This window comes from Pongo abelii, chromosome 7 (assembly GCF_028885655.2).
Source record: "Pongo abelii isolate AG06213 chromosome 7, NHGRI_mPonAbe1-v2.0_pri, whole genome shotgun sequence".
Classification (NCBI taxonomy): Eukaryota; Metazoa; Chordata; class Mammalia; order Primates; family Hominidae; genus Pongo; species Pongo abelii.
The window spans coordinates 10,451,844-10,464,803 of NC_071992.2; the positions used below are offsets into that span (position 1 = coordinate 10,451,844).

The window sequence follows — 12,960 nt, forward strand, 5'->3', positions numbered from 1 at the left end:
TACCTTGTCCTAGCAAGCAAGAAGCTCATACAGTAGTGGATGAGGCAAATATACATTCACTAATCTAACATACAAGGCAGTAAGCACTGTAACATAAACAAAGCACTTTGGAGTTTCAAACCAGGAGCAAGTGGGGTGATTAATTCTTAGCAGGGCTAGTAAAGTCTGGGAAGTGTTCACTAACAAAATGTGTGGTCATTAACGAAATCTACTGGTTTCTCAACACAGTCTAATTTATTGTAACAATATAAATGGTTGCTTGTTCATAAACTTTCATCTTTTGCCAAAATGTTTGTAGCTTATGTTCCCATTTAACAAGGTTTTCTGGCCAAAACTGTGCACCCACATCATCCTAATGAACTGGCTGTCCAATAAAAAAAGGACTCTCAGTCTTCCCATAAAAGCAATTTTGCATGCATAGAACACTTCTATCTAGGAATATCCCTAATGAGGTACAGAAAGGCTCTTATTATCCAAACAGAGACATTCCACTGGTGCTAGAGAGCCACAGACAGAAGTTTTCTCTGCCTCCTGGAAATGAAGCCAAACTTTCTTCTTTCTTCAACCGTGAGGATTGCTGTCTTCCTCTTCACCATTTTCTTCTTTATGAGCCAAGTTCTACCAGGTAACAAAATAAACTTGGTAAGAGTAGAGTGCCTAACACCTTACAGGGATTCAATACTCAGAGAGAAATCACCATCACCTATGACCAGAAAAGGGGGTCTCATAGGAAATCTGGAAGACATATTGGCTGAGAGGCCTGCAGCCATCTAATTCGTTAATTCTCCATAGCAACTCGGTTAAATGAAGTCAGTGGTGTTTCAAGTCTTTGAAACCCTCTTATTCCATCTCTAAATTAGGCAAGTTTACTAGCAGTTACTAGACCTCAAAAATTAAAAATCAGGCATTATTCTACTAAATCTTGGTCTCTAAAACTCCTCTAGTTTCTTTCAGCAAAAGTTAGTTATCCTAAGACCCTGGCATAAGAGCTATGCCAAAGCTGTGGTAGGCTCAGACAGAAGGGATTGGTGGAAGAAGTCTCTTTGAAAATATTACTATAATCTAAGAAATCGTTAACCTATTGCTTCCCAGTACTGTTGGTCCCTGGGGCTTGACTTTTCCCCTTAAGGCTCCATCTCCATCCCTGGCTTTCCCTCTTCCTTCTCAGCATCTAGTCTTGTAATGTAGAATTTAAACACAGGGACCAGGGATGACCCCACACCAGAGCATAGCCTACTGCATTCAGCTTGTGAACATTAATCACAGGTAGAAGGCCCTTTGCACAGACATGCTTTCGAGAAGTGTGTATAGGACTTCTTGGATTTGCCCAAGGTGGTTACCAGACACCCAAAGTAGATCCAAAAATTTTCTGGAACTCCTGAACATGTGTATTCAAGGATGAATAAGCAACTTATTCCCTCTATTTCTGCTGTTTTATAGAGGAAAAAATTAAGGCCCTGGAAACTGAAGTGCTTTTCCCAACAGTGGGGTAAATGTCAGAGTCAATGCTTTGTTTTAATATCCTGGCTTTCCCTATATATCCCACCCTAGAGTTCTGTTGTGCTGTTCCTTTGTGTGACTTTCTAAAGCCTGAAAAAAGGTGATACCATATCCAATTATATTAACTCAGTAGCACACAACATTGGGGACTGACTTATAAGATTATTATTCTTGTGGCATTACTGAAGTCCTGTCTCACTAGTACTTGTTAAATAGTCACCCTGGCTAAATACATGGGTTTCATTTGTTTTAATCAGTTAAAAATATTTTAAAATATGTATCTTACATCTATAACCCCCATAAAATCAATGCTTTTAATCAAGGTTTAAAAATTACAAATTTGGATAAATAAATTTTTTTGTTTGTTTTCACTGTCACTCAATCAAAATAGAAGAAACTAATTGGATAGAACAGCACAGGCAGAAGCATTACTGACAGTCAAAAATGGGACGCAACAAGACTGGAGAAGAAAACACAGGATGGTGCTAAAGAATGCAGCCTAATGAAAGGTGGCATCTCCTCTGGATGTCCTTAGGTAGACATTGAAGCAGAACTGAAAACTTTTTGTAGAAGGCTAGAGAGGAGAGGAGGACAGAGAGAGAGAGCGAGAGTGGAAAATAGAATGAGGCTCAGAGTATCAAGCCTTAGTGCTGTCCCTATCATCTGCCTCACTCGATCTCTGGGTAACCTTGGGCAAGTTTCTTCCATTCCGTCAGCTTATTTCCTCATCTTTAAGGTAAGTGACTAGACAAGACAGCCTATGATGTTCATTGTAACTCTAGCTTTTGCTCCTAAAGCAAATGGCTGAAAAAGACATAGTGTCCACAATATGCAATACACAAGGTTTACAAGCAAAGAACAAATGAAAACAAAAGATTTTTAAAATCCCTAATGTTACTTGAATTCCTGCAAATGAAGAACGGTACATCATAATTTTAAAAAGCCCTTTGTAATTTCAATTTTTTAAAATAATTTCAACCTTTATTTTAGATTCAGGGAGTGCACGTGCAGATTTGTTACATGGGTGTATTGTGTGATATTGAGGTTTGGGGTATGAATAACTCTGTCACGCAGGTAGGGTGTACCCAAAGGGTAGCTTTTCAGACTTTACTCCCTCTCCCTCCCCTCCTGGTAAGAATCAATCTCTCTTGTTCCCATTTTTATGTCCATGTGCACTCATTGCTCGGCTCCCACTTATAACCGAGAATATGTGGTATTTGGCTTCCTGTTCCTGAGCTAATTTGCTTAGAATAAAGTCCTCCAGCTGCATCCATGTTGCTGAAAAGGACACAATTTTGTTCTTTTTATGGCTGCATAGTATTCCATGACATATATGTACTACATTTTCTTTATTCAATCCACTGTTGGTGAACACCTAGTTTGATTCCATACCTTTGCTACTGTGAGTACCACTGTGATGAACATACAAATTTAGGTCTTTTTACAAGACTGATTTATTTTCCTATGGATATTCACCCAGTAATGAGATTACTGGGTCAAATGGTAGTTCTGTATTAAATTTCTTGAAAAGTGGTTTGAAAATAAAATGCTCAATAGAATCAGGTATAGTAAAATAGTACAAGTGATTCAAAGACCTGTGAACCGAGAGTAACAACAAATTTCCACACAAATATATTGCAAGTTAGAAAATAGCTATATTTTAATCAATTATTCCACAATCATTTACTGAACAGCTATTGTAAGCCAAGACTTTAATCAGATTCTGGAATATACATACAGAGGAGAATAAGATACAATTCCTGCCCTCAAGAAATTCATTATCAAGAATTGAGGTCAGATGGGAAAACACCACCCGTAGTAGAATGCAGGAAATACTACCACAGAGGGATGTTCAAGAGTGATTTATGACATATCACAAGACAGGTCAGTGGTTCATCCTCTACACTATACTAATCCCTTATGACTCTTCCAGCTGCAAACGGCCAATTTTAGCCCAAGGACAGTGGGCTTGGGTATCACTATACATAGTAGCTGACTACTTACAGATAAAAGGAAGAGATGGAAAGCTTAGGGATCAAAAAACTCAGATTTCAGCTTGTTTCTACCAAGTGGTCAACATTTAGAATTATCATTGTCTTCAAAAAAGCATGACCTTTATTTCCCAATTTGCATTATAGATATAAATATGATGTTGCACATATTTGGTCTTCACATCAATCCACTAATTACTTTGTGACCATTGAAAAGTTAAATTGAATTTAATGCATTTGGATTTCAGTTAAATTAAATAGGCATTTATTGAATGTTTATTAAATTTGCTGTACTGATTGAAAGCTATTCTAGAATTGGCTTTTGTGTTCCAGAATAGAAAAAAAAGTGCTGGTTTTTATACCTCTCTTATTGCCAAGAAGTTGTCATGGAAAAGGTGCTCTGTGTTACATACAAAGACTGCTCAGAATTAAAACACTTCTCAAACTAAACACTTCAATGTGTGTGGCCTATCCCCAGAGCAGTGATATCTTAGGACATAAATGAAATACTATTCAATGTTTCAACAAGTATAGTTTTTGAGCCTTTAAGAAGACCATGAATGTTTCACTCTTAAAATATGCAAAGGTTTCTAGAGAAAAATTGCAACCTCAAAGACCAGTGTCAGAGATATAAGTAGTGAGTGAAGTCTCGGGGTGTAACAAGTACTGGCACAGATATATTTGTGTATTAAACACATAGGAATATTGTTCCCTTCCATAGGAAAAATATCCTAACAATTAAAATATATTATCTTTTAGGTCTATATTTCAGTTCTACTTTTGAAAAATACATCTATTATAACCTATCATATAGAGTGTGTGTGTGTGTTTGTGTGTGTAGAAATAAAAAGAGATGAGCCAAAAGAGATTTTCTTCTCTTTCACTCCAGGAAAATCTATAGTACAAGACGTTATATTTTTTTAAAAGGCTGAAATCTCCCATCAGTGTTGGAAGATAATAAGGAAGAAATAAACTGAAACGTGCAGGCTCTAGAACTTGTAAAGGGGAGTGGGCTACTCACCTCCAGCCTTTTGTCATGTAGGTGCACCCAATATTCTCAGATTTTTCAAGAACACCAAAAAATCCAAATTTTTGTGTGACAGCAGATTTTTAAGTGTTGAAGAAATCAAATAACACACACAGACACACACACACACACACAAACACACACACACAAATCCACACAAAATTATTTTCAGGCACTGCCCCCTATGTCCATGTAATTCAATACAAAGTAAAGAAAGACTGATGAATGGTTACAGTAACCCTCTTCTGCATGTAGCCGGGGGCAAATTCAAGGAGATCTGTGAACGTCCAAATGGCTCCTGTCGGGACTTTTGCCTCGAAACAGAAATCCATGTTGGGAGATGTTTAAATAGCCGACCCTGCTGCCTGCCTCTGGGGCATCAACCAAGAATTCAGAGCACTACACTCAAAAAGGACTGAAGCTTGTTGTTTTCTGGAGGTTTTATGTTCTCTTTTTCTTTCTCCCTCTCCCTGTCTCCCTGTCTCCCTTTCCCTCTCTCCATTTTTCTCACAGGGATTTTTATTGAATCCTCAAAAAACAATAAAGCAAAACCAACCAACACAAAACCTCTTTTAAAAGTTTATATTACTGGCTGGGTGCGGTGACTCATGCCTGTAATCCCAGCACTTTGGGAGGCCAAGGTGGGTGGATCATGAGGTCAGGAGATCAAGACCATTCTGGCCAACATGGTGAAACCCTGTGTCTTTTAAAAATACAAAAATTTAGCCAGGCATGGTGGTGGGCACCTGTAATCCCAGCTGCTCAGGAGGCTGAAGCAGGAGAATTGCTTGAACCCATGAGGTGGAGGCTGCAGTGAGCCGAGATCCCAACACTGCACTCCAGCCTGGGTGACAGAGTGAGACTGTGTCTCAAAAAAGAGAAAAGGAAGAAAGAAAGAAAGGAAAGAAAGAAAGAAAGAAAGAAAGAAAGAAAGAAAGAAAGAAAGAAAGAAAGAAAGAAAGGAAGAAGTTTATATTACATGTTATGACTTGATTACTGTTTGGTTTCCAGTATCCTTCTATCCCATCTAGATGAGCTCTTAGTTGAAAATGACCTACAGCAGGGTGGGGGAATTTTCACCATACCTATTGCTTTTGTCTAGCACTGTAACCCTTCACCCTGAATATGGGAAGACTACTCCCCTTTTTTACTGGGAAAATGCAACATCCTATTCCATGCAGCCTTGCAGGGGTCTGTCTCTCCCTGATAAAGGTGCAGCATATGGGAAAATTGCACAATCACATCAACCAGACTTCACCAGAAATCTAAATTATAAAAAGAGGTGCACTCAGATTAAAACAATTTCTTCAGAACCCTTTTCAAAGGCAATTCCCTGGGTCTGTACATGTATGCCTGGCCAAGATCCAGGGAATTCCTTTAGTTCCCAACTTTCACTGAGCATAACCATTCAGCATTTTCTTCCATCTTTTAAAACCCTGCATCGGCTTCCTATGGCTGCTATCACAAATTACAACAAACTTGTGGCTTAAAGCAACACAAATGCATTTTCTGACAGTTCTATAGGCTGCAGGTTTCAGTTGGATCTCAGTGGGCCAACATCAAGGTGTCAGCAGGACTGAGCTTTCTTCTGGAAGCTCTGCAGTTTTCTTCCTGCACCTTTATCCTAGCAACGGCAGGTTACTCCTGTGCACCATATTTTCCTTCATCCATTTTCAAAGCCAGCAACGGAGCAATGAGTCCTCACATACCATCATTCTGAATTCATCTTCTCCCCACTCTTCCACTTTTTAGGACTCATGATTACATTGGGCCCACCTGGATAATCTAAGATAATCTCCCTATTTTAAGGTCAGCTGATTAACAGCCTTAATTTCACATGAAACCTCAATTCCCCTTTGCCTTAAAGGTGGCACATTCACAGGACTCAGGAGTTAGAATGTGGAAATGTGGACAGTTTTGGCGGGAGACAGAGGGGACATTATTCTGCCTACCACAGCCACTGAGTGCTTTTACCACCTGTCACCATTTTGCTCCATTTAGACACAACTTTAGTTGCTTTGTGTGAAGAGATTCTCATTCATAGAGTTTTCTTTTTTGTGTAAAGTAGTGGGGGGCATCCCCATGGACATTTAAAGAGTATAGAATCAAGATATTTAAAAGTATATCAGCTGGATTTTATTTTTCACCATGCCTGATTTGGCCAAGAAAGAATGTTAAGTTATGTCACATGGGCTACTTGAAATCTCAAAAAGTTCAAAACATTGGGTTCAAAATCTCAGAGACTGAGATATATTCCAACCAACTCAACCCTATAGAAGTGCCAAGTTTTCCTCAGTGCCACTCTTGAAATTACATCACCAACTGACTCTTTAATATATTTTTGCACTATAAAATATTTATTTCTTGGAGTAAGTGCTTCCCTAGAAAAGAAGCAGTTTGGACACGTATATTAAAGCCGTCACATAGAATATTATCCTCTCATTGCTAGGAGGTGGCCTTCAAGATGGCTAACTAGAGGCACCAGGCACTGTGTTCTCCTAAAGAAAGACCAAAACAGCAAGTAGATAATCATACCTTGAAGAGGGCATGAAAGAGGGCACTAGAATTCAGCAGCAAAGTGACAAGGAATCTCTGAGGTATGGAAGGAAAGAAAATGAAGGAGCAGCCCAGCCAGAATCAGCTTAAGCCAAGGATAGGCTCCCCAGGGTGGTGAAAAGGTGAAAAAAGAGAGCCCCAGTGGTCCATATTCCCACTGTGGACACTGCAATCCTAGCCAAGGGACAGTCTCTCGGCCCTCGCAGGCCCTGAGACTACTATACGGAGCTGCCTGGAGTCTATGGGATGGTCATTGTCCCAGAGAAGGAGTTGGCACTGGATCGTTTGCACCCATCCCCAGATACAGGGAGCTGTGGCACAGTGCCATTTTGAGAGCCCAGCCCCCAACAGACTACATCCTGCCCTAGGGCACAACAGCCCCTGCATCTCCACATCTCTGGACCCCCAGTGACATTCCCTCATGTGCATCCAGAGTGCTGCAGAGTCACAATACCAGCTGAACTCACCAGTGTAGCCTGGTCCCCATCACCGTAGCCTACACAGTGTCCTACACTCCAGGGAACTGGCAGTGCCATTCACTAGGGAAGCTGCCCCCAGAACAACGGGAGCTGAAGCAGGCACTCTTCACAAGTGAAGAGTCACCTTCCCAGGGCCACTGACACTGACAGCAATCCTGACCCCCAGGAGCAGGGTCACTGCACACCTGCAGGCATCCTCAGGGGACCTAGGGACTCGCCTGCCTGAGAACTATTCCAGGGCCAGAGCACAGGCCCATCCCACCCATTGCTGTCACTACGACTACCCAAGCTCTTTGTCCAGGAGGCTGGGGATCAACCCACACTGCTCTCTGTCATTGGCACCTGTGCATGCCTTCTTGTGACCTGAGTATGAGCCCAGCCAGCCTGGCGGTGCCTGTGCACATTGTCTGGGAGCCCGGAGATTAATCCACCATGCCTATTACCATCAAGTACCTGTGTGTCTCCTGAGAGCTTAAGGATAGGACTTCCCAGCTGGCCATCACTGCTGCCACCAGTGTCCACATATTTGCACCAGGTGAAAGCCTGAGGACTACCCTGTCCATCATGTTGCCATGACTGTTGGTGTCTGCACATGTCATCTGGGGTCACAAGTGTTGACCTGCTATGACTACTGCAATTGCTGATGCTACACATGCCTCCCAGGGTCTTGAGGGCATACCTATCTACCTAGCTCACCACTGTCACTACTGGCAATTGAGAAAGCCACCAGGCTCATGCCTGTAATCCTAGCACTTTGGAAAGCTGAGGGGGACAAATCACCCAAGGTCAGGAGTTCGAGACCAGCCTGACCAACATGGAGAAACTCCATCTCTACTAAAAAAAAAAAAAAAAAATACAAAATTAGCCGGGCATGGAGGTGCATGCCTGTAATCCCAGCTACTTGGGAGGCTGAGGCAGGAGAATTGCTGGAACCCGGGAGGCAGAGGTTGCAGTGAGCTGAGATCATGTCATTGCACTCCAGCCTGGGCAACAAGAGCAAAACTACGTCTCAAAAAAAAAAAAAAAACCACCTGAAAGCCCAAGGATGGCCTGCCTGAAACTTCAACCACTAGTGCCCACGTAAATCACCCAGAAGTTCAAAGACCAACACAACTGGTGACCAAGGACCAAACTACCTGGCCGGTCTTTCCCCAGCAAAATCTCACCACAGCCTCCATTAACAATGAAGGCTAAGACACTGAGGAGCTCACAGACATCAGTGATGCTGACTATAGCTGAAGAAATCATAGAAGTCTAAACTACTGAACCAACCCAGAACTAAAGGCAAAGTGTTTTACTGATTTAACAGTATAGATACAGCTACAGAAGTCAGTCTTTTACCACCAAAGCCAATCTATAAAATTAGAAGAAGCAACTGTTTTACCAGATATTCAAATATCAATGTAAGGACATAAGAAACATTAAAGAGCAAGGAAACATAGCATTTCTGAAGGAAAAACAATAATTCTCCAGCAACAGATTTCAATCAAACAAATCCATAAAATGAGTGAAAAGGAATTTAATGGCTGAAATTGAACAATTCAATAAATAAAATAAATAATACAACTTGAGCACCTCAACAATAGACTAGATTAAGAAGATGAAAGACTTTCTAAACATAAAGATCGGTCTTCATATACAGGATTAAATGGATTAAAGATTTAGATGTGAAACACAAAACTATAAAAACCCTGGAAGACAACCTAGGCAATACCATTCAGGACATAGGCATGGGCGAAGATTTTATAACAATGACACCAAAGGCAATTGTGACAAAAGCAAAAACTGACGAATGGGATGTAATTAAACTAAAGCGCTTCTGGGCAGCTAAAGAAATTATTAATAGAGTAAAAAGACAACCTGCAGAATGGGAGAAAATTTTTGCAAGCTATGCATTCGACAAAGATACGATATACAGCATCTACAAGGAACTTAAACAAATTTACAAAAAAAAAAAACCTTTAAAAAGTAGGCAAAGACATGAACAGACACTTCTCAAAAGAAGACATACATGCTGCCAACAATCATATGAAAAAAAAAAGCTCAAGGGTAATGAGGGATTCTGACAGACAGGGGGCAGAACTAGATTGCAGCTCTGGACAGAGCAGCATGCTGAGGCTTGCATTGTGAATTTTAGCTCCAGATGGACTGCAAGAACAGACCAGCAGTGCTGACAGGACCCATAGACCCTCCGAAGGAAGCAGACTGCTCTTGCAGGACCTGGGAGACACCCCAAATACTTTAAGTCCCCTAACCACGGAAATGAGAAAGGGAGACGCTCATCTCCTGAACACACACCCCCAATGGAGAAGCTGAAAGTCTGTTTGTGGGAGAAGTTCCTGACTTTACCTGGAGCTGAGGCAAGTTAGAGAGCCGAGCTGAGTGACATACAGGAGTAGAGGAAGTAGCAGAAAGGCACTGGAAGGCCGCTGGATCCCCAAGTAGCCCATTCCTGCCTGGCACCACAGGCATCCATCAGGAGGGTGGCCAGAGGAGCAGGGGGTAAAACTTCACAGGGAGAAGGACTTCTCTACCTGAACTTTGTAAAAATTGAATGGGGTGAGAAGCCTCCTGGCCAGAACTCAGGGGAGGGCGTGAATCCGGCTTGCAGACTTCACAGGCGGGGTAAGAACTGAGGCCCATTTCTTTGTCAGTCAGGAGGCAGAAAGCCTCAGGTAAGTTTTCAAGCCAGATTCGCCTTCGGCCTGGAAACAGACTCCGGGCTATTGCCAGGGGCATTGTGGGAGTGAGACCAGCCTTTCAGTGTGCGTGGAAGCTAGCTTTCCCCCACTTCCCTGACAACATGCATGACTCAGCAGAGGCAGCCATAATCCTTCTAGGTACACAACTCCAGTGACCTGGGAATCTCACCTCCAACCCCCACAGCAGCTAAAGCAAGACCCATCGAATGAGAGTCTGAGCTCAGGCACGCCTAGCTCCGCCACCACCTGATGGTCCTTCCATATCCACCCTGGTAGCAGAAGACAAAGAACATGATCTTTGGAGTTCTAGAGCCCTGCCCACCACTGGTCCCTCTCCACAGTGTCCGGAATTGGTGGGTTCTTTGTCTCGCTGAGTTTAAGAATGAAGCCGCAGACCCTCCTGGGTGAGTGTTAACAGTTCTTAAAGATGGTGTGTCCAGAGTTGCTCATTCCTCCTGGTGGGTTCATGGTCTCTCTGGCCTCAGAAGTGAAGTTGCAGATCTTCGCAGTGAGTGTTACAGCTCTTTTTTTTTTGAGATGGAGTTGCTGTCACCCAGGTTGGATGCAGTGGCGCGATCTCGGCTCAATGCAGGCTCCACCCCCCGGGGTTCACGCCATTCTCCCACCTCAGCCTCCCGAGTTGCTGGGACTACAGGCGCCCACCACCACGCCTGGCTAATTTTGTATATTTTCAGTAGTGACGGGGTTTCACCATGTTATCCAGGATGGTCTCAATCTCCTGACCTCGTGATCCGCTGCCTCGGCCTCCCAAAGTGCTGGGATTACAGGCATGAGCCACCGCGCCCAGCCGTGTTACAGCTCTTAAAGGTGGTGTGGACCCAAAGAGTGAGCAGCAGCAAGCTATATTGCAAAAAGCGAAAGAACAAACCTTCCACAGCATGGAAGGTCACCCAAGCCTGTTGAGCTGTGGGCTCCCGTGGCCTGCTTTTATTCCCTTGTCTGGCCCTACCCACATCCTGCTGACTGGTCCATTTTACAGGGAGCTGATTGGTCTGTTTTGACAGAGTGCTGACTGGTGCATTTACAAACCTTTAGCTAGACACAGAGTGCTGATTGGTGCATTTACAATCCTTTAGCTGGACACAAAAGTTCTTCAAGTCCCCGCCAGATTAGCTAGACACAGAGCGCTGATTGGTGCATTTACAAACTTTCAGCTAGACACAGAGTGCTGATTGGTGCATTTACAATCCTTTAGCTAGACAGAAAAGCTCTCCAAGTCCCCACCCGGCCCAGAAGCCCAGCCGGCTTCACCTCTTGATGGCACTCGCCAGACAGGACATTGCAGCTCCCAGCCCAGGCACTCCAGCAGCCTAGAGAGAGCTCATCCCCCAGTCAAGCCCAGCAGGCACCGGCCAGCCACCACAAGTGTGGGGCCCGCCGAGCCCGCGCCCACCCAGAACCCGTGCCAGCCCACAAGCGCCACACACAGCCCTGGCTCCCACCAGCGCCTCTCCCTCCGCACACCATGAGCAGAGGGAGCCGGCTCCGGCCTTGACCAGCCCCAGAGAGGGTCCCCCACAGTGCAGCGGAAGGCTGAAGGGCTCCTTGAGTGCAACCAGAGTGGACGCCCAGGCCAAGGAGGCGCTGAGAGCAAGCGAGGGCTGCTAGCATGCTGTCATCTCTCAACGCTACTACAGCGGATGCTTTCTGGAAAGCACCACCTCCCAACAGGAGGCCCATCAGCACAAAAAAATAGAGCCTTAAACCACCAAAATGGTGGAGGCAGTTTGAAAAACAGGTTGGCAGTTCTTAAAGAATTAAAAATAGAGTTACCATATAACCCAGCAATTCCACTCTTAGGTATATACTTAAGAAAAGTTTGTACCTAAGAGGTGAAAAATTCTCAATGAATTCTTATAGCAGCATTATTCATAATAGTAAAAAAGCTGAAATAACCCGAATGCCCATCAACTGATAAATATATAAACACAATGTGGTATATTTATATAATACAGTATTATTTATTGATAGAAGGAATGAAATAGCTATATATTCTACAACTTGGATGACCCCCATGGAGTCATCAAAACACCACCATCATTCTTCAGAGTTAGAAAAACCAATTCTAAAATTCATATGGAACCAAAAAAGAGCCCACATATCCAAAGCAATACTAAGCAAAAAGAACAAATCTGGAGGCATCACACTACCTGATTTCAAACTATACTATAAGATCATAGTCACCAAAACAGTGTGGTACCCGAAAAATATATACATCAAAATATATGCACTTAAATAACATAGCATCAAATTTATAAAACAAAAATTGAGCAACCTACAAGGAAAAATGAAAAAATCCCAAACTATAGAGGGAGATTATAACTTATTTTTCTTAGTCATTCAAAGAAAAAGAAGACTTTAAACATCAATAACACATTGAATGTTAATAAAAATTTACTATTTTTATGAAGTGAATAATTACAAAGAACTTCATTCAACAACTACAGAATAAAATTTTAATAGGACATATTGAATATGCACAAATATTGACCATGTAACGATTTGTTCTACATGCCAAATCTTAACAAAAGTCAAATAACTGACACTCTACAGAAAGTGTTCATTTATCACACTGATATGATATTATAAGAAACGGTTCTAAAACCCAGTTGATTAAAGAAAAAAATCTTAGTGAAAAACTAAAATATATTGAAATTAAAATATTACTTGTTAAAACATTTTGG

The 12,960-nt window shown here is 42.4% G+C and overlaps 1 protein-coding gene across 1 annotated transcript; it reads left to right on the top strand.

Moving 5' to 3' along the window:
* The first annotated feature begins 537 nt into the window (after positions 1-537).
* LOC112131749 (putative beta-defensin 108A) lies at positions 538-4,937 on the top strand. Its single transcript, XM_054561091.1, has 2 exons — positions 538-625; positions 4,774-4,937. Exons 1-2 carry the CDS (start codon positions 538-540, stop codon positions 4,935-4,937), a joined length of 252 nt encoding a protein of 83 aa, XP_054417066.1.
* The last annotated feature ends 8,023 nt before the right edge of the window (positions 4,938-12,960 follow it).

Coding starts and splice junctions, on each gene's coding strand:
- LOC112131749 (XM_054561091.1), top strand. CDS start 538: ATGAAGCCAAACTTTCTTCTTTCTTCAACCGTGAGGATTGCTGTCTTC. Junction 626..4,773: donor TATGAGCCAAGTTCTACCAG/GTAACAAAATAA, acceptor TTCTGCATGTAG/CCGGGGGCAAATTCAAGGAG.